At 45.5% G+C, this 22126-nt stretch overlaps 1 protein-coding gene across 2 annotated transcripts; it reads right to left on the bottom strand.

Annotated features, from left to right (window-relative positions):
- Positions 1–4518: 4518 nt before the first annotated feature.
- On the bottom strand, positions 4519–19018 carry TCN1 (transcobalamin 1). 2 transcript variants are annotated; one of them, XM_040259455.1, is made up of 10 exons: positions 18851–19017; positions 16780–16875; positions 16372–16551; positions 15265–15405; positions 13218–13373; positions 11809–11987; positions 8769–8952; positions 6773–6956; positions 5051–5169; positions 4519–4745 (listed from the first exon to the last, which is right to left on the bottom strand). In XM_040259455.1, exons 1-10 carry the CDS (start codon positions 18927–18929, stop codon positions 4684–4686), a joined length of 1380 nt encoding a protein of 459 aa, XP_040115389.1. In that variant the 5' UTR covers positions 18930–19017; the 3' UTR covers positions 4519–4683. The 2 variants fall into 2 exon arrangements, with proteins under 2 accessions (XP_040115389.1, XP_040115390.1); XM_040259456.1 differs by lacking the exon at positions 16780–16875 and having other exon boundaries at positions 18851–19018.
- Between the last annotated feature and the right edge of the window lie 3108 nt (positions 19019–22126).

The following is a 22126-nucleotide window of genomic DNA, read 5'->3' on the forward strand; positions in this document are numbered from 1 at the left end:
GTTTCCTGACTTCCTACTTTTGCATTCCAGTCCATTATAATGAAAAGGGCATCTTTTTGGAGGTGTTAGTTCTAAAAGGTCTTGTAGGTCTTCATAGAACCGTTCAACTTCAGCTTCTTCAGTGTTACTTGTTGGGGCATAGACTTGGATTACCGTGATATTGAATGGTTTGCCTTGGAAACGAACAGAGATCATTCTGTCATTTTTGAGATTGCATCCAAGTACTGCATTTTGGACTCTTTTGTTGACCATGATGGCTACTCCATTTCTTCTGAGGGATTCCTGCCCGCAGTAGTAGATATAATGGTCATCTGAGTTAAATTCACCCATTCCAGTCCATTTTATTTCGCTGATTCCTAGAATGTCGACATTCACGCTTGCCATCTCCTGTTTGACCACTTCCAATTTGCTTTGATTCACGAAGCTGACATTCCAAGTTCCTATGCAATATTGCTCTTTACAGCATCGGACTTTGTTTCTATCACCAATATTAGTGAAATGCTCGAGGAATGTTATTCCATTGACCTTCTTGTCTGTTTCTGAGATTGAGGCCATTTCTAGGAGACAGCAGTGTTACTACCTTCTACTTAGAGACCACTGACTGGGAGAAACTCATCTTTCTCTGCCAGAAATCGAGGCTAGCTGTGCTAAAGGGAAGTGTTGGAAAGCACGGTCCATAAAGTGAGGTTTGATACTTTGCCCACTCAGAATTAAAAGACAATTGCAAAGAAAATGACTTTCATGCTGTGATGGCATAGTATTTGATTCCATGTAGATATACTGAGGAGATTAATTTCTTATACCACTTTTGGGAAAATCAGTCTAAAGAAATTGGGTAACAGGCAAACTTGGCCATGGAGTACAAAATGAAGCAGGGCAAAGGCTAAGAGAATTTTGCCAAAAGAATACACTTGTCACAGCAAACACCCTCTTCCAACAACACAAGAGAAGACTTTACACATGGACATCACCAGATGGTCAACACTGAAATCAGATTGATTATATTCTATGCAGCCAAAGAGGGAGAAGCTCTATACAGTCAGCACAAACAAGACCAGGAGCTGACTGTGGCTCAGATATGAACTCTTTATTGCCAAATTCAGACTTAAATTGAAGAAAGTAGGGAAGACCACTAGACCATTCAGGTATGACCTAAATCAAATCCCTAATGATTGTACAGTGGAAGGGAGAAATAGATTCAAGGGTTTAGATCTGACAGACAGAGTGCCCGAAGAACTATGGATGGAGGTTCATGACACTGTGCAGGAGACAGGGATCAAGACCATCCCCATGGAAAAGAAATGCAAAAAGGCAAAATGGCTGTCTGAGGAGGCCTTACAAATAGCTGAGGAAGGAAGAGAAGTAAAAGGCAAAGGAGAAAAGGAAAGATATAAGCATTTGAATGCAGAGTTCCAAAGAACAGCAAGGAGAGATAAGAAAGCCTACCTCAGTGATCAGTGCAAGCAAATAGAGGAAAACAACAGAATGGGGAAGACTAGAGATCTCTTCAAGAAAATTAGAGATACCAAGGGAACATTTCATGGAAAGATGGGCTCGATAAAGGACAGAAATGGTCTGGACCTAACAGAAGCAGAAGATATTAAGAACAGGTGGCAAGAATACACAGAAGAACTGTACAAAAAAGATCTTCACGACCCAGATAATCATGATGGTGTGATCACTCATCTAGAGCCAGACATCCTGGAATGGGAAGTCAAGTGAGCCTTAGAAAGCATCACTACAAACAAAGCTAGTGGAGGTGATGGAATTCCAGTTGAACTATTTCAAATCCTGAAAGATGATGCTGTGAAAGTGCTGCACTCAATATGCCAGCAAATTTGGAAAACTCAGCAGTGGCCACAGGACTGGAAAAGGTCAGTTTTCATTCCAGTCCCAAAGAAAGGCAATGCCAAAGAATGCTCAAACTACCGCACAATTGCACTCATCTCACACGTTAGGAAAGTAATACTCAAAATTCTCCAAGCCAGGCTTCAGCAATACGTGAACTGTGAACTTCCTGATGTTCAAGCTGGTTTTAGAAAAGGCAGAGGAACCAGAAATCAAATTGCCAACATCTCTTGGATCATCAAGAAAGCAAGAGAGTTCCAGAGAAACATCTATTTCTGTTTTATTTACTACACCAAAGCATTTGACTGTGTGGATTACAACAAACTGGAGAATTATTCAAGAGATGGGAATACCAGACCACCTGACCTGCCTCTTGAGAAACCTGTATGCAGGTCAGGAAGCAACAGTTAGAACTGGACATGGAACAACAGACTGGTTCCAAATAGGAAAAGGAGTACGTCAAGGCTGTATATTGTCACCCTGCTTACTTAACTTCTATGCAGAGTACATCATGAGAAATGCTGGACTGGAAGAAGCACAAGCTGGAATCAAGATTGCTGGGAGAAATGTCAATAACCCAGATATGCAGATGACACCACCCTTATGGCAGAAAGTGAAGAGGAACTAAAGAGCCTTGTGATGAGAGTGAAAGAGGAGAGTGAAAAAGTTGGCTTAAAGCTCAACATTCAGAAAACGAAAATCATGGCATCTGGTCGGTCCCATCACTTCATGGCAAATAGATGGGGAAACAGTGGAAACAGTGTCAGACTTTATTTATTGGGCTCCAAAATCACTGCAGATGGTGATTGCAGCCATGAAATTAAAAGACGCTTGCTTCTTGGAAGAAAAGCTATGACCAACCTAGACAGCATATTAAAAGGCAGAGACATTACTTTGCCTACAAAGGTCCATCTAGTCAAAGCTATGATTTTTCCAGTGGTCATGTATGGATTTGAGAGTTGGACTATAAAGAAAGCTGAGCACCAAAGATTGGATGCTTTTGAACTATGGTTTTGGAGAAGACTCTTGAGAGTCCCTTGGACTGCAAAAAGATCAAACCAATCAGTCCTGGGAGATCAGTCCTGAATATTCATTGGAAGGACTGATGCTGAAGCTGAAGCTCCAGTACTTTGGCCTCCTGATGTGAAGAACTGACTCATCAGAAAAGATCCTGATCCTGGGGGAAGATTGAAGGCAGGAGGAGAAGGGGCAACAGAGGATGAGATGGTTCAACAGAGATGAGTTTGAGTAAGCTCAGGGAGGGAGTGAAGGACAGGGAAGCCTGGCGTGCTGCAGGCCGTGGGGTTGCAAAGAGTCAGACATGACTGAGCCAGTGAACAGTCTTAAGCCATTATTCTCCAACTTCACGTAGACTGTAGAGTCTATAAAGATATCTGATAGCGGGCACCCCGTGACAGAACCGTGGAAGTCCCCCTGCCTCTAACTGAGTTTTCAGGATGTCACGCAGACCCCAGAGGATGGAATCGATTGTTGTCCAGCTGAGAACTCTTTCACTCCCAGTTCATGAAGACCAGGGCAGAGTTGAACCTGAGAGTCGACGATCAGTGCCCGCAAGCAGTGAGCAGGAGGAACGTTCAGGCCCTGACCATAAAGCAGGTTGGCTGGTGGTGGGGAGGGAAGAAGAGAATCTTGAAAACACAAGGAGAAATGAGGGAGATGTTGCTGAACTAAGTTCCCTAATTCGGCCTGCAGGTCTCTTCCTTTTGGAAGCTATTATCACATTTTTTAAAGATTTTTGTGTGTGTGTGTGTGTGTGTGTGTGTGTGTGTGTGTGGACCATTTGTAAGGTCTTTATTAAATCTGTTATAATGCTGCTTCTGTTTTCGCCATTTGGCCATGAGACACGGGCGGCCTTAAGTCCCCACCCAGAGATCGAGTCTGCGCCGCTGTGCTGGAAGGTGACGTCTCAGCCTCAGACCGCCAGGGGCGTCCCGTGCAGGCGACTTTAAGTGGGTTGCTTTGTGCTTCACCTGAAGTACCTTTGGCATCTTAAAGGCGTCTCTGGTTCGTACCTGGATGTGCCCACAGCTCAGGTACTCAGTATACGGTGTAACCCAGTTCAGGTTTAGACATGATTCAACTTTTTTTAATGTAAGTTCTGCTGAACTGAACATTGGAGTCATTTCTTTTTTTGCATGTGGATTTAGTGATGTGCCTATGAGAGTGATTTTCATGGTGCAATAGGAGAAGAAATAAGAAATAAGATTTTCATGGTGAAATGAAAGAAGTGGGACCTAGGGGAGGCAGCTGGCGATGGGGATGAAACGGTTCCTCAAAGCTTGTGTGCTGACTTTTATGGATAGGCCTCCCATTTTACTTCATCCAGGGCAGTATTTTTCCCTCTACCCACCCACTGTATGAGGCCAACGTGTCTCCTCAGCTCCTCCCTTGCCCCCGGGTCTCAGAGACCTCAGTCTCCCCGTGAGCCGCCTCCTCGATCTCACTGGTTGCTGCTGCACCATTTGACTTAGAACCTTCTCTCCATCTCCCCCAGTTGCCCAAGGTCACCTGGAGAGTTAGCAGGGGAACTGTGAGCAGAACTCAACTTCTTAGACAGGGGGGTCTAATCTTTTTCGCTTCGCTTCCTCCGGAGGTAGTCTTCCCTCTAATAGTAATTCCCTTTGGTATTAAATGAGTAGAGCGTGCTCTTTTTGTGTAGCTGTTGGTCTTTTATTGGACACTCAAAGAGAGAAGTAGAGGTTACTGAGGTGCTGTGAGGATTGAGATATAAATGAAAAGGAACCTGTAAGATCAATTTCCACATAGAATTGTCCCACAAAAGGCTCAGAGCCAGCTGAGGAAGGTTTGAATTTATTAGTATTTGCTCCAACGAACCTCCAAATTGTCTCCATTTTGGACAACATGACTCCCAGCTCCTGAAAAGGAAGAAGGAGACGTGGGTCCAGTGATTTGATCACCAAATCATCAAATAATGGATTGGGCTCTCCCAGACCCTTGGAGAAGGAAACGGCAACCCCCTCCACCACGTGTTCTTGCCTGGGAGATCCCACGGACAGAGAAGCCTGGCAGACTGCAGTCCATGGGGTCCCAGAGAGTCAGACCCGACTGCGAGACAGTACACTCTCATACCCTTGGCGTGTTCCCCCCGAAGCACACACACTCACATGCGACCGCTCCAGGCGCCTCACTCTGCAGGGCTGTTTCTCGTCCTCCCCCTTACCTTGGGTCAGTGGCTGGCCATTGCTCAAAAGTTTCCAGTAGGTTCTGTCCTTACTGCTGGCCCTTATGCCCTGAACAGAGGTGACGAAGGGGCCCCACGAGGTCTCCTCCACTGTGAAGCTGTGGGGAACAGCGAGTTGGTACATGGATTCAGGATGTTCAAAGGCAACTGTCCCGGGGGCTCTTCTTTTATGCACCTAAGAATCACTGGGAGATATTACACAGACCTCCCGGCCTTCTTCCCAGATACTTGATTCTGGAGATCTGGGCCAGAACCAGGAACCTGCACGTTTTATCAACATTCTAGGCCATTCTGAGGCAGGCAGTCTACAATCCGTGCAAATTATAGAAACACTGCCTGTGGTTTCTGCCCCTCTCTCCTGCCATAGTAGACACTTTGCCATCAACGGTTCCTAATCTTCTACCCAAGACAGTAACGGTTTGAAGATGCTAAACAGTCAAGAAAGTGTTAGCCAGTTGTCCTAGAGGTACTCAGGAAAAGGAAAGGATAACGTAATAGCTCGTGTTTACTTATTAAGAAGTGACACAATCGACATTTGTTTCATAGTCTTTAGTCAGATTTTTCTGTCTTCCTGGGAACACTTGAAAACAGGCTTTATAAGGACATATACACACAGATACATGTTTTCCTCTATGTGATTTTCTCTGTTGCATCTTAGAGCATGTTATTAGACACAATAAATGCCAGTTAGGCTTAAGGATCCATTTAAGCCGTATTTTTCAGAGGTGAAGCCAATATCTGCATTTTAATATTTAACCTCTCTAGGCCAGGGAGCCTTAACTGAGGAGTCCCTGAATCTCCTATAAGGTGGAGGCGGCCTGGAGAAGCTCCCCAGTCTCTGTGAAACCTCAGATTTAAACAACAAGTCTTGCACTCACAGGTTTAGAGAATGAACTCATGGTTACCAGGGGGAAAGGGTGGCTGGTGGAGGTGGGGTGGCGTAGGCTGAGCATTTGGGATCGACATGTACGTGCTGCTGTGTGTAAAACAGACCAACAGGGGCCTGCTCACAGCACAGGGAACTCTGCTCAGTAGTCTATAGTGGCCTAGATGGGAAAAGAATTTGCAAGAAAATAGATGCTTGTATGGGTATCTGAATCACTTTGCTGTATACGTGTAACTAACACATGATTGTTAATCAGCTACACTCCAATATAAGATAAAAAAACAACAAATGGCACCTTTATGCATTTGTTCACTTTCTGGGATGAGAATTCCACTCAACTGACTTTCAAAGGGGTCAGTGATTAAAAACCAATTAAAACCCTCTATTCTAGACACAAAATGTGTGACTTAGATTCTGTTAATTGAAGGAGTTCTAGTGACAGAAGAGAGACCCCTGGTACTTATTTGTCTGTCTATTAATATCTGCTATGTGCTGGAAGAGGAAATATTTCCCCTCCCTTTTTAAAATCCATGTGCTGTGCTATGAGGATGAGCAGCGAAGCTACTAACTGAGAAGTGTTTTAAATGTACATTGTACGCTGGTGTGGATGTATTCCTGCTGAGTCATAATCACATTAAATTCCTTAACCTTAGGTTATCTATTGGGCTTCCCTCACAGCTCAGGTGGTAAAGAGCATGCCTGCAATGCAGGAGAGCTGGGTTCGATCCCTGGGTTGGGAAGATCCCCCGGAGAAGGGAAAGGCTCCCCACTCCAGTGTTCTGGCCCGCAGAGTTCCATGGACTGTGTAGACGTACCGAAATAGAGTCTTATTTTTCTCCTGAGCAGCCTTCATCACGTCGAGGAAGACAGAACCCTTTCTCACGGTGACTTCGGTGTGACTTGTCTTGTTGATTCGCACAGAATATTTGACTAAGATATTCAAGGGTGCAGTTGTGGGTGGCACAGTATCAGGCTTTTCGGTGGAAACGCTGAATTTGACTGGCAGAGACAGGAAAGTAGAGGAGAATTATTATTCAGAAGAATAAAAACGATGTCAGAGTCTGCACACCTCTCCAACCCTATGCAACAACTCTTTCCCCGTTAACGCGGAAGAGGGTTTATACCAGGAGCCCGGATCAGCAATCGGGGGGTGGGGGGTGAGTCTCTCAGACAACTAAAGCACAAATTAAAACCAGATACTCACCGGCTTGTGAAGGCTTGTGTTTGCCTCAACTTCCAGCTGTTGCAGCAAATCAGTTGCCCCATTTCCCGTTTCTCACAGAGGTTCCTGATTGGTTTTTTTTTTTTTTGCATTGGTGCAGCATACAATAATGCCCCACCCCTTTTCTTTTCTTTTTTTGAGTGCTTGCTGATTTTTTTCCTTTTTGTGATTTTAAAAAATAAGTCATTTATTAATGTGTTTGTTTTTGGCTGTGCTGGGTCTTTGCTACTGTGGGCCTTCCTCTAGACGCGGTGAGTGGGGTGGCTGCCTCTAGCTCTGAGCTGGGAACGCTCCCTGCCCCTTGCTGTGGCTTCTCTGGTTGTGGCACAGGCTCCGGGGCACGTGGGCCCTGGGCGTCGCGGCGCGTGGGCGCTCCTCAGCACGTGGGGTCGTCCCGGGCCGGGGACTGAGCCCGGATCCCATATGACTGAGCCACCAGGGGAGGCCCCGGCCTTTTAAGTTTTTACTGAAGTATTGACACATTGTGTTAGTTTCACAGGTGAAACACGACTCGACATTTATATGCATGAGGAATCGATCAGCACTGTGACTCTAGTAACCATCTGTCACCATACGAAGTTACTACAATACTGTTGACTGTATTCTGGATGCTGTACAGTATATTGCCATGAAGTATTTATTTTATGACGGGAAGTCTGTCTCCTAGCATCCTTCCCCTATTTTTCCCAACCCCTGCCTTTTTATTTGTTAACATTTATAGAGAGCGTTACGTGCCAGGGGCTGTGTGCTATTTTGCATGAACTATCTTCTTCAGTCCTTACTAGCGCCTGCTACATACATTGTCATTGGCATCTCTTACAGTAGAAAACTTTTAAGCTTAGGGTTTTGTCTAAGTTCCCTAAACCCATACGTGGCTGAACCAGAAATGACCAAGACAGAAGGAAAAGTCTCCCTTCTTTATACCTTGTTGCAAAATCAGTGGTTTGATGAATGGTTCAAGCTGTAATTTTCTTATAACACTGCCACATTCTTTCCCGTTGACATCATGTCTCTGGGTGCTCACGCATCGAGCCCAGTGAAAAGCCGGAGACGTTATACTTTTTAGGTTGAGAATGCTGCTCAGAAAATCTCTCTGCAGTCAGAAAGCACCTCTTGAGAGACTGACACCCTTTAGTCACTTTCCAGCTGGCTTCATGGCAAAGAATCTGCCTGCCAAAGCAGGAGACACAAGAGACGCTAGTTTAATCCCTGGGCAGGGAAGATCCCCTGGAGCAGGAAATGGCAACCCACTCCAGCATTCTTGCCTGGAAATTTCATGAGCAGAGGAGCCTGGTGAGCTACAGTCAGGGGGTCCCAAAGAGTGGGATACAACTCAGCAAGCACGTTTGTCCGTTAATCAACGCTGCCTTGTTGTCAGTGTTTGAACCAGGAACAGCGTCTACTACCCTAATAAAGACAAATCCTCTGGCAGGTTTGGTCCCCGATGGCATGGAGGCTGAGTTCTGTCTGGGAACTGTTATACTGTTCCCAGACAGGTTTAACTGGTTACTTCTGGTTCCCAAGGACATCTCAGCCTTACACACTTTGGGTGTTATGCTGAAAGGCAAAACTGTTCATTAGTGCTATACCTGGATTGTGGCCACAAGAAGGGTTGATGACATCCAGATAGGTCTTTCCCATCAAGGCAGGTAAGATCTGGGCTGCAGCAATCGGCAGGTAAATTACTCCCTGAGAAATGTTGTCAAATACTGCACGTAGAGTTTCTCGGCAATTTCTTTCATTTTTGTAATAGTCCGATGAGACAAAGAGAGCCTAGTGTGTGTGTATGTGTGTGTGTGAGAGAGAGAGAGAGAAAGAGAAAGATGGGGAGAGAATGAGAATGAATGGGAGAGACTTCACATTGTGGGAAAGCTTGAATCTAATTTAGTAAATCTTTTTTGTACATTGACTACATGGGAACCACCTTAGACTGCTAAGGTACCTTTCAAGAAGCTTATAAGCTAGTTTGGGTGGGGAGGTGGGGATTGTTTAATCACTCAAGCTTTCATAGCATCAGTGAGAACAGTCTTTCTCTACCGTATTTACTCTTTATTGCTGACACTGAAACCATACGAGATAGTCTTAACTATGAGATAGTGTTAACCAAATAGCGTTAACAGATTCTTGTAAAGGAATCCCTAAGATGAAGGCCCTAAGACCGGTGTCTCCAACCCCCAGGCCCACCCGGGGGACGGCACAGCAAGGGGTGAGCAGCAGGCAGATCAGGGAAGCTTCCCTTACTCCTCCCCATCGGCCGCCTTACCTCCTGAACCTCCGCCTGCATTACTGTCTGAACTGTCCCGCCCCCACTTCTGCAGAAAAATGGAATTGTCTTCCATGAAACTGGCCCCTGGTTCCAAAAAGGCTGGGGACCTCTGCCCTAAGAGAAGGGCTTCCCTGGGGGCTCAGCTGGGAAAGAAGCTGCCCGCAGTGCGGGAGACCTGGGTTTGATCCCTGGGTTGGGAAGACCCCCTGGAGGAGGGAATGGGAGCCCACTCCGGTATTCTGGCCGGGAGAATCCGGTGGACAGAGGAGCCTGGCGGGCTACAGTCCGTGGGGTTGCAGAGTTAGACACGACTGAGCGACTAAGCACAGCACAAGCCTGAGAGAAGCGTCTAGCAGCACGGTCTTCCTGAAGGGGAAGAGCTCTTACACATCAGTGAGACGGAGGAAGGCTCGGCAGAGAAGGCGGCAGGCGAACAGGGCTCGGAGCTGTGACGGCGTCTCAGTAGGGACACACGGAGGTGAGCATGTGACTGAAGGGGACAACGTAGGGACGGCCAGGGCCGGGCCTGTTTGTGGTGAGAGGGTCTGAGTTTCAGTAAGACCCCCAGAGGATGCCTCTTGGCTTCAGAGGACCGGTGTAGAGAGGACGCACAGAGCATGGCGGGAGCCAGCCTGGAGAAGAGCGTCGGAGCCGGGTCGGCAGGCCCTGAAGGTCCTGGGGTGGTTGCTGGACAGTGGGAAGTCTAAGAGGTTCTTGAATAGAAACTCTCCAGGCAGCAGGTGTAAACTGGACTCAAGGGGCAGCATTACAGGGTAGGAAAATTTAAGAGGGTATTAATTAATTTCCTGGGAAATCCCATGGATGGAGGAGCCTGGGGGCTACAGTCCATGGGGTGGAAAAAGTTGGACAGGATTCCTTGACTAAACAACGACAAGAGTAAGACAAGGACTAAGGTGGACTGAGCTTGAAGACGTTGTTCTGCAGTTCCTCGAGGAAGGGCAGTTCCCCTTTCTGTCTTTTCTTGAAGACTCTTAAAGGTAACCAAGTGGTCAATCAGGGTTTTTTTTTGTGTGTGTGTGAGTTATTAAAAACAGCACAAAAAGAAAACTCATTAGGGACTTCTCTGGCGGTCCAGGGGCTAACACTCAGTAGGGGGGAGTGGTTGAAACCCCGTGCTCTGAATGCATGGAGCACAGGTGTGATCCCTGGTCTGGGAATTAAGATCCCACATACTTTGGGGCATGGCCAAAAAATACATAAAAATTAAACAGGTCACCCTAAAAAAACTCATCACATGATATCTTCTTTTATAAACAGCGTGCTGGGTAAGCAGCTCTTGATGCTGCCACGGATGAATCCCAGCTGTAGGCTGACCAAGACCGAGCCCGCGCTCCACACCTGAACTTGTGTGTCACCAATTGGTGTGGGATGTAAGCATTAGTACTTTCTAAAAGCTCCTCTCCTCTAGGTAAATCAGATGTGCTCCCAGAGCAGGAAGCCACTGCTTCATGTTAATTTCTAGCATAGCAAGTGTAAAGAGGAGCGACAACACGGACAGCGTTTAAGACTGGACCCTTATTTCCATCGTCGTCACCTTGTCGTTTTCCGTAGGCGCCCAGTGCCGCTGGGCTGAGCCCTCTGATCTTCCTGAATTACGGGATGCACCTCTGCGCTTTCGTCCTTGCTTCTTTTCTCCCTATGAAAATCCTCTCGTCCCGGGTCAGCCTGGCAGACCCCGATTCATACCAAAGACTTGGTGAGATCCCTTTTTCCCTATGTGCTTTTCCTCATCTCTTCTTGTATCTACCCCTTAGAGTTGAGCTGATCAGTGACTAAACTCAGGAATAAATTCTTGGTCTTCAAAGAACACACACAGGACAGTGCAAGCATTGAGTGTGAGTTCTGACACCAACTGTTTTGGTCCCATCGCCTCTCCATCACTCGTTGGCGTTGTTCTCTTGGGCGATTGGCTGGTACTCTGTGATTCATGCTGTTATTCTAGGAAATGGAGGTAATAATTCTTTCTCCATTGGGTGGTTGTACACTGGTGACTTCATGTCAATAATTCTCAGCTGCTGTTACTGCCGCTGCTACTTCTTATTTCCGTAACAATAACGTGATTTGGGAGGTAAGACGAAACACTGAACAACGGTATGTGGTAAAAAGAACAACAAAGCAGCCTGCAGCAGGCACTAGCATTGAATGCAGGCAGGAAAAGCTGCACAGAAACCCTGGGTGTGGAGGGTAAAGGAGAGGGGTACCTTTCAGGCAGGGGAGGGAAGCATGTGATTAAAACAAAGTCAGGTGGATAGTTAGTCCTCAGGAGACCAAGAGGGAAGGAGGAAGATGCTGCTTTCTGCCATGACCCCGCTCTCTGTCTCCTGGCTTGCCTTCTGACTTACCTGCATAGCCTCTCCCGTGCTAAATATGTTTCCAAAGAGGCCCTGTTTTCCCTCGGCCTGGATCTTGTTTGCCAGTGATGCTATGTAACCTCTGATTTTACCCTTTGTATTTGCGTCCATCTTCTTTTGTGTATTCCTCTGCACACACGTCAGAGCAAGAACAGCCATCGCTCCAGTATCTGTCAGGAAGCAAAACACTGGTGACCGAGTGACTAACCCTCCTGGGTTCACCCTGGACTGAGTGGTTTCCTGGTACGTGGGACTTTCAAAACGAACAAAGGAGGACTCCAGGCAGAACGGGGTGCTTGGTCATGCTAGTTAACGATGCAAGAGAAGAATTTCCAGAGACAGTAGTCATCCTCTCGCCCTGACCTCTCAAGTATGTCAAGATTCCTTCCTTATGTGGGTAGCCATGAGCCTTGCACGCAGGAACTCGCATCTGGGTCATAGAAACACAGTCGGTTTGTCGTGCAAACACACAGTCTGCTTTTAGGTCATGGGTGTTCTCATCTTTTTCATCTTTCAGCCACGTTGGCAAAGAAATTGAGAAAACTGAGGATGATACACCAAACAAAAATGTCTCTACCTTTCCAAGTTTTTCCTTAGACTGATTTGCAAATAGCACTTAGGAGAACTGTTTATTCAATCAACACCCTTAATGGGGAGGATATGGCAAGAGATGAGAAGAATGAGGATAAGACCTGTTTTTCTGGCTCATTTCTTGGTTCCTTCTGTTTTCTTTAGGTCTGTTGCCTTCCCTCCCATAGAAAGAGAAACATAAGAAATTCACATTATCCTTATTACTCTGAGACACTGGATGGTGACTTTCTTAGAGCTTCTTGGAGAAAAATGAGTTTGTGAATCTGTCTAAAAGGGACTCCTTTTTGGATGTGTAAGCTGATCCAGTGGGAAATTTCTGGTCCTTTTCCATGATGGATACACACGTTATTGATCAAAATATTGCTTCTTACCACTGGGGAGAGTGTACTGTTCAAGTAAGCCCACGCATCCAGCTGATTCCAGTGGGTTAGAGAAAGATGCCAGGTTGAGATAGGTGAATTCCGCCGCATCCCCTCTCTCTAACATTTATGCTTCCTGAGATATCTTATCTGATAATCCTCATGATCTATCCTCATTTTACAAGTGGGAAAATTAAAGTTGAGCACTAACATCCATTGGCTACTCAGAGAAAAGGGGGAGAAGGAACTGGGCCCTTTTACTGTACTGCACATCTACAAAGAGGCTTAGAAACCATCCAATATCCATTCTTCTAAAAAAATCCTCTTCTGAGAAGACTAGGGTAGTGAGGAAAGAAAAAACTCAAGTGCTTATTGGTAGAAAAATATAAAAGACAAGGCCTCCTGATGCCCATGTCCTTGAAACCAAGGGAACTGGGTTTAATGACTTACCTACTGAGAACTGGTCCTCAAAATAATAGTTCTTATTTTCAGGAGTGAAGTAATAAGTCACACTGGTGATTGAGTATCTCCCGTTGAACAGACACAAGGCCAACAGGGCCAGACTGAGCTGGTAATAGTTAGTCAGTGGGCTGCCGCCGTGCGCCTCTGTCAGGGAGGGAAGGAACAGCTTATTCACGCAGGGGGTCCTGGAACAGTACATCTTAAGCTTATTTCTACCTACTCTGTCTCCAGTTCTTTACACTGAAAGAGAGGCGAATAAGCAAGGGGAGAGATTGCTCAGAGAAACAGCAAGCTTGAGGCATTAAAGGCTTTTCAGGTCCACCACGGGCTTCCCTGGTGGCCCAGACAGTGCAGAATCTGCCTGCAATGCGGGAGACCTGCGTTAGACCCCTGGGTCAGGAAGGTCCCCTGGAGAAGGGAACAGTTTCCCACTCCAGCCTTCTTGCCTGGAGAATCCCACGGACAGAGGAGCCTGGCGGGCTCCTCCATGGGGTCGCAGTCAGACATGAGTGAACAACTAGCACTTTCACTTTCAAGGGCGACCAAATTCAGCTCAACTCCTTTTATTTTATGCCTGAGGCAATTTGGCATTAAAGAAATAAAAATACTGTTCTCCCAGCAACCCCGCTCCTGGGCATGTACCCTGAGAAAACACTGGTTCAAAAAGATATGTGCACCCCAGTGTTCGTTGCAGCACTGTTTACAATAGCCAGGACATAGAAGCAAGCGACAGAGGAATGCAGAAAGAAGGTGTGGTACACATATACAGTGGAATATTACTAAGCCATCAAAAAGAACAGAATAATGCCATTTGCAACAACATGCATGGGCCTAGAGATTATCATACTGACTTAAGTCAGCACAGAGAGACAAGCAGCATATCCTATCACTTATGTGTGGAATCTGAGGAAAAGGTACAAACGAACTTACTTACAGAGCAGAAGTAGAGTCACGGGTATAGAAAACAAGCTTATGGCTATACCGAGGGATAAGAGGTGGGGAGGGATGAATGGAGGCTGGGACTGACACACAGACGGTCACATCCAGCTCCTGGCAACCCCGTGGACTGTAGCCTCTGTCTGTGGGATTCTCCAGGCAAGCATACTGGGGCAGCAGTGGCAAGACTGCACCCAGGCCTGGCACATGGTGTGTGCCCAGTCACTCAGTCATGTCTGAGTCTTCACAGCCCCCTGGACTGTAGCCCTCCAGGCTCCTCTGTCCTTGGGATTTTCTAGCCAAGAGTACTGGAGTGGGTTGCCATTTCCTTCTCCAAGATTAAGCCATGTCTCCTGCATTGCAGGCTGGTTCTTTCCCGTATGAGCTACCAGCCCATAGCCACACTACTGTATATAGGATAGATAACGAACACGGACCTGCTGTATAGCACAGGAAAGCCCACTCAACACTCTGTAATGGCCTGTCTAGGAAAAGAGTCTAAAAGAAGAGTGGGCAGATGGCTGTTAATATACAACCAATTCATTCTGCTGTGCACCTAAAACTAAGACAATATTATAAACCAGCCACATTCCAATAAAAATTAAAAAGAATACTGTCCTGATGTTCAGATGGTTACAGAGCTAGAACTGGAACCCAGAAACGCGTCTCACTAGTAGCCGCGGCGCTCAGCCTGTGTTTCGGCGCTTTGGCCATCTTTGTTCTTGTACTAGAATCATTAAGTGTGCACTTTGGTACTTATGACACAATGTCTCATCTGGATCAGCTATTTCTGGTGTAGTCTGTTCAAAAGCCAAGCTTCTGCAGAGAACTGTCACCTGTGTGTTTGCATGTGGGTGTGTGTATTTATCATCACCCAGGGCAAGTAAGCTTGACGTAGGGTCAATGCTTAATTGAACATATTGGACAAGAAAACTCAAGACACATCTGAAAGAAAGAAGAAGGTGCAATGGTCTCCGAAGGTGCAGTGGGATGAATGGAGGGAAGAAGAGAAGGATCGAGCAGCTAGAAACTGCACACAGCTCTCAACCAGTGGAGGGGAGACAAAGACACCCAGGGCCTCTGAGCACGTTATTCTCACCCATGTTCTGAATTTCTGCTTGGAATTTGGCTCCAAGTTTGCTAACCAGACGAGCACCACGTATGAACTCTCTATCCTGATTTTCACATGCTCCCAAAGCCAGAATATCCAAGGCAAGCTGTCCCGAGGTTAACTCCATCTCTGAAAAGGAAAGTATTCAAGTTAAATGAGGTGCATGTGTGTGATTTTTTTGCCTCCTGCCTTCCTTGCGACTTATATTGCTGTCACTATTTTGTCCTGTTCTACTCTTTATTAACGTTTTACTCTCCTCTTCTTTACGCCGCCCCTCCCCCAAACAGAGCCTTTTCTAGCAGTGCTGTATAAATGCAACCTAGATCTTAGTCTTTCCCATGAAGTTGCAGGCTCTTTTTGGGATCAAGAAATCCTTGAACAAAGAATAGAGATAGATAAATAATAAAGCCTTGGGATCTTCCTCCTTGAGGGTGCCGTCTCACCAGGATAGGGATAATTGACTCGTATTTAAAATATCCGAATTCTCAGGCTCCTCCTATCCTCACAGTAATATCGTTGGGTAGGGAGGGGTGGCTGTGTCTTCCCCTTATACTCAATGTTGGAATGAGAGTTCCAGTGTGGACTCGGGGCTCAATTCCAATCCGTATCTCCACAACTCGGAGGTCACCTCTCTGCTGTCAGCTTCCTTGGTTGTGGCCCACACTCTTGTCTGGTCCTGAACTCAACTTAATGATGTAAATCTTAATGGATGAGAGTGTGTGATTTCTTTTGCTTTTCCTATTTTCAGGGCCCAAAGAAGGAAAGCTTCACTCTACAGTAAGCGGCAGGGGATTGAGAGTTTGAGGTACTTTTTGTCACCTCAATTAAAAAAATTTTATGTGAACTTTATTTTGAAAAAACCCCACTACATACTTGGACTAGATTAAAAAACAATTAGGTAACATTGGTTTATAACATTATATAAGTTTCACGTGCACAATATTTTATTTCTACTTCTGTTCATCTCAAGTTTTCTACAGCTAAGATGGGTGTACCAGGGATGACCTGGACACACACTTTTTAGGACTCACTGGAGATCGTCTTCATAGATGGGTACGCCTTTCCCTAAATATTCCGGGGAATATAGGCACTCACCTCTGCTATTTATGTCTTCTTTGATTTGTTGACTCAGCTGTTGTTCTAGGCTTTGACTCTTAATCCCAACAAGTCTGAAGGTCATCAGGACGTTGGCATCTTGGAACCCTTCGGTGTACTTTGCGTTTAGCATCGTGTTTATCAGAGGTTCTAGATGCCAGAAGTTTGTTTCATTTACCCCTGTGGAAGGGAGAGAGGAAATAAGAAAGACACACATAGAATATTAGGGCCAAGAGCAGGAATGGTATTAAAATATTTAGTAGCAGATATGGCAGAGACACAGACCCACTTGGTGGCCACTGGCAATGTTGCTGGAATGAGACAAGGGAGGTCTGGAGCCCCACTCTGCCATGTATTGTTTTTTTGCCAACCAGCATGTTAATGTCTAAACAACTAGATCAGCCTTACCAATACACATCTTCCGAGGCCCCGCCTGTAGCCCAGTCTGCTTTCTGGATTCAGTCATCTTCTCCTCCGTCTTCTTCTTATTCACCTGGGTTAATGCTGACAGGAAGGAGAGAGAAGAGAAAGAAGGCAAAAGTTTTACCTGTCATTAGTGATTGACCCCAGAGCTGCATTGCCTGATTGCCCAATTGGCCAGGCATCAAGATCAAGGCATTATTCAGCAGGGAGGACCCTTTGAAAAACCTTCCAGTTTTAGCCTACAATGTGTCCAAGTCCCAGGGGCAAGGATGGAGGGAGTCCTTCTATACTGTGGAATTAAAAAGAGAATCCAGAGCTCCCAAGAAACCTGGAGGAGAAGAAGAATTAACCATCACTGAAAATATTTCTCAGCATACTTTGACCATCACCTAAGAAAATCCTTCCCATCTCCAGATTATCTCATGGGTTTGGGGAACAGTGAAAAGTCTGTGAACCTTGGGCTCAGCAAGATGGTTCCTGGGGTCTTCATTCCTTAACTTATAACTGGGGGTAAGTTATGTAACTTTCCTGACTTCAAGAAGTCAAGAAATAGCCAAAGATAATGGACAAGAAACCACCAAATAAGCTATAAGATACTGTATGTGCTATTACTTCTAGCTAACTCGAATTTCTGTCACTATCCTTAGCGAGTCCAGGAAATGTTATTTTTCTTGCCCACCTACCTTGAATAGCAAGAGTTAGGAAGACCTGAACGGAGTGATTGAAAAAGGTCGTGGTTTGTTACGGGCATAATTGGACAATTGTGAGTCACCTCTGAGATTCGGCTCAGCAGATTTTTTGGCACTTGAAATAGACTTCTTTAGTTCCTGGTAAAGGAACAACTCAGGTCAACTTCCTTAACTACTAAAAGCAAAGTTAATTATTTTGTACTGTGAATGAAACCTCAAAAGCCTGATGGAGAACCCCTGTTCTTATGCCACAACTGAGGAAATGACAGGCCAGGAGAAAGAATTAAGAGCTGGCAGATTCGGAGCTTTCATCTTTCCACTGTGGGATGGCTTTCTTCTTGTAGGCTAGAGAGACCAGGGAGATATAGCTGCAGCTGGTGCCACACAGTAGCGTTACCTTTGGCCTGGTTTGAAGCTCAATTCCATGGTAAAGAATTCCAATAGAGAAATTATGAACTTGTGAGCTATATAATACTTTAAGAAATCACCTGCTTCAACAACCTTCTTTGGTTATTCCTCATTTATGGATGAAGCTAAAAGGATTCATGGGACTTCCCTGTCAGTCCAGTGGTTAAAATTCTGTGCTTCCAAAGCAGGGGGTCCAGGTTCGATTCCTGGCCAGGGAACTAGATCCCACATGCCACCACTAAGACCGAGCACAGCCAAATAAACAAACAAATAAATGTTAAAAAAGCACTGGTTCACTCAGTTACTAAGGGGTCACACTAGACCTGAGACCAGCTTTTCCTTTACTCACTTAGTATTTTTTAATAGAATCACACAGTTTCTGGAGCCTCTACCCTAAGGAGAGATGACGGCTTTTTACCCATGTCCCGTGGGGAAGAGTTGAAAAGAGGAAGATGTACAGCTTAGAAGATCTAAACTCGGTCAGGACAAGAGAGCAACCTTCATTATTTGAAAGACATTATTAACATTACTTTTTTCTGTGTAGTTACAAGGAGTTAACCCCAAACCTCTGGGTTGAACTTCTTAAAAATAGATTGTATCTCAAAGTCACAAGATATCTTTCCACGATCTGAAAACTTTTCTGAGGTCATGAATTTTCTGTTCTTAAAAATGAAAGAGAAAAGACAGTCCCTTGAGAGGGCTGTTGTGATAGAAAGGATCTTAGCCTAGGAAGAAGAGTGAAACAAGTTCGTACTGGATCTCTGAGCCCTCTTAGAATAACACGCATCGCAGAACTGTCCTCACCGTCTCCTGTCACCCTTTAGGTCACTCATAGAGCCCAGCGGCATCCAGCATCAGAACCGGGCCTCTTCTCAGGTAACTACACAGTAGCCTCCAGGAGACTGCCATAGCTCAAAATGCTCCAAGTTTAGAGCAACTTTAGCTCGAAGCATACTCACCATGCATCTGGCATAGTTGACTTGGAATAAGAGAGAAGACTAGCAGCCCCATTAGGGCGAGCTGGCGTGACGGTCTCATCTCTCCAGCCGTGCTCGGGAGTGGTGCGGCTGGGCTGGCTCTTTATGGGTGATGGACAGAGGGTACTGGGAGCTCCTCCTTCCGTTTGCCTCAATCTCTTTCACTCGAGCAAACATTGAGTAATGTCAGGAGGTGCGGTCAAGTGCTTTTGCCCAAATAACATAATAAACCAGGAAGACTTGAAAGGTATGGCTGGGGAGAGTGAGGAAATAACATTTCTTTGTTTCCCATCTTAAATCATTAGGGTTCAAATTCCCTTCAGTCCAACGAGAATAAATGATGTGAATGACTGTTTTCAGTAATGTTCCCTCTTTCCCATCTCACTCTGGATGTAGAAGCAAATTATGTCTCCTGAGAGACTAAATGTGATGGGGGCAGGGCTTACAACATATAAAAATGGAAGCAGAAGTTGTAATCCTGAAGTTGGAACAGGCAGGATTGGGGAGCTTGGCATATGGGAAGGTCTTTGGCATAGTTCTTTTTTTTAGTTTTTAAAATATTTTAGGCATAGTGGTTTTTGACCTAAGATTTTTTTTTTCCCAAGAGTTTTCCCTGAGAGTTTTCTGGCCCAGGAGGAAAACATTGAGATATACATCAGCTGTGGATTTTGAGTGCCAGGAAGGATGCTACATGCCATGTGTAAGAAATGTCCATCCTAGTTCCTCCAAAAACTATTAACAAATACTCTGGCTTTAAAATGTTTGCTCAGGGTCAGCAAGGTGGTGGAATACAAAGTCTCTGATCTATCCCCCCACAGAAATGGTAATTTTAGCAGTGATTCATGGACAAAAGTTCCCACCTGAAAACTTTAGGTTTCAGGTAGGATGTTGTAAAACCCCAGTGGAGTCCTTGAAGAGGGCTGTATTGAGAAAGCAAACCAAAGGAAACGGACTCGAGTTTCCAAAGAAGCAGGCAAATATGACACCACCAGATGAACCGGTAAACAGGCCTGACAGATGTACGCGAAACACAGGCAGGAAGAAGCTCCTTGACGTTGGTCTTGGCAATGATTCTTTTGGATATGACACCAAGAGCATAAATAGTAAAAAGAAAAATAAACAAGCAGGACTATATCAAACTGAAAAGCTTCTGCATAGCAAAGGAAATCATGGGCAAAATAAGGAGGCAGCCTAGAGACTGGGAGAAAAAGTATTCATTAGATACTTTATATCTGGTAAGGCTGTTGTTGCTGTCGTTCAGTCGCTATGCTCTGTCTGACTCTGTGACCCCATGGAGTGTAGCACGCCAGGCTCCTCTGTCCTCCACAGTCTCCAGGAGTTTGCTCAAATTCATGTCCATTGAGTCAGTGATGCTATCTAATCATCTCATCCTCTGCTGCCACTGTCTCCTTTTGCCTTCAATCTTTCTCAGCATCAGTCTTTTCCAATAAGTCAGCGCTTTGCATCAGGTGGCCAAAGTATTAGAGCTTCAACGTCAGCAATAGTCCTTTCAATGGATATTCAGTGTTGATTTCCTTTAGGGTTGACTGGTTTGATCTCTTTGCAGTCCAAGGGACTCTCAAGAGTCTTCTCCAACACCACAGTTCGAAAGCAGCAGTTTTTCGGCACTTAGCCTTCTTTGTGGTCCAATTCTCACATCTGAACATGACTCCTGGAAAAACCATAGCTTTGACTAGACGGACCTTTGTCAGCAATGTGATGGCTCTGATTTTTAAACCTAAATGCTGTCTAGGTTTGTCATAGCTTTTTGTTATGAAAAACAGTATGGCATTTTTTTGTTTGTTTTGTTTTTAATTTAAATTTATTTATTTTAATTGGAGGTTAATTACTTTACAATACGGTATTGGTTTTGCCATACATCAACATGAATCTGCCACGGGTGTACACGTGTTCCCCATCCTGAACCCCCCTCCCACATCCCTCCCCATACCATCCCTCTGGGTCATCCCAGTGCACCAGCCCCGAGCATCCAGTATCCTGCATCAAACCTGGACTGGCAATTCGTTTCATATGATATTATACATGTTCCAAGGCCATTCTCCCAAGTCATCCCACCCTGTCCCTCTCCCACAGAGTCCAAAAGACTGTTCTGTACATCTGTGTCTCTTTTGCTGTCTCGCATACAGGGTTATCGTTACCATCTTTCTAAATTCCACATATATGTGTTAGTATACTGTATTGGTGTTTTTCTTTCTGGCTTACTTCATTCTGTATAATAGGCTTTTTCTTAAGAAATCAAAGAGAGAACTATTGTCTGATTCAGCAATCTCAGTTTTGTGTATACATCCAAAGGAAATGAAATCAGTATTGTTACAGAACTCAGGCTCTGTTGCTTGTTGCTCAAGAAACCTTATTGAGAGACAAGTGTTGGGTAAAGGAAAAGTAGCTTTATTTTAAGGAAGTTTGCAACCTGGGGAGATGGTGGACTACTGTCCGAAAGAACCAACTCCCAACCCCCCAGGTGGGATCTGGGATTTACAGAAGAAGGGAAGCAGGAAACGGCTGCAGGCCATGTGCTGGGGCTATGCTGCTCTTCTCATCACGAGATGCCTTGCTGATGTTGGAACCGAGTGTGGTCCTTACACTGTCCAGATCAGCACATTTTGTTCTATGGGTCAGTGGTCATATATTTCCCGAAAAACAGGAGCAAAAGAAGGAAGAAAGCAAGAAGGTCTAAGTGAAACAGGAACCAGTCCGCCAAACCCCTGAGCTTTAACTATTAGCAATTCTTCGGTTGTGAAACAAGCATGATTACAGTACCTCAAAGTGATTTCTGTATCCCTATGTTCTTTGCAGCATTGTGGACAATAGCCAGGATTATGGGTCAACCTGTCTGTCAACTGATGAATGAATAAAGGAACTGTGGTACACACACACACACACACACACACACATGCACACACGCACACAGACACAGACACACACATGCATACACATGCACACACACGCACACACACACGCACACACACATGCACAAACAGGCACACACACGCGCACACAGATGCACACACACGCACACACATGCGGACACATGCACACACACACGCATACACACACATGCACACACATGTGCACACACAGGCACACAAACACGCACACACACATGCACACACGGTTACACACATGCACACACACGCACACACACACGCACACACATGCGGACACACTCGTGCACACATGCATGCACACGCACACACACACACACTCAGGCACACACACACACATGCGCACACACAC

This window comes from Oryx dammah, unplaced genomic scaffold (genome assembly GCF_014754425.2).
Source record: "Oryx dammah isolate SB20612 unplaced genomic scaffold, SCBI_Odam_1.1 HiC_scaffold_17, whole genome shotgun sequence".
Lineage (NCBI taxonomy): Eukaryota > Metazoa > Chordata > Mammalia > Artiodactyla > Bovidae > Oryx > Oryx dammah.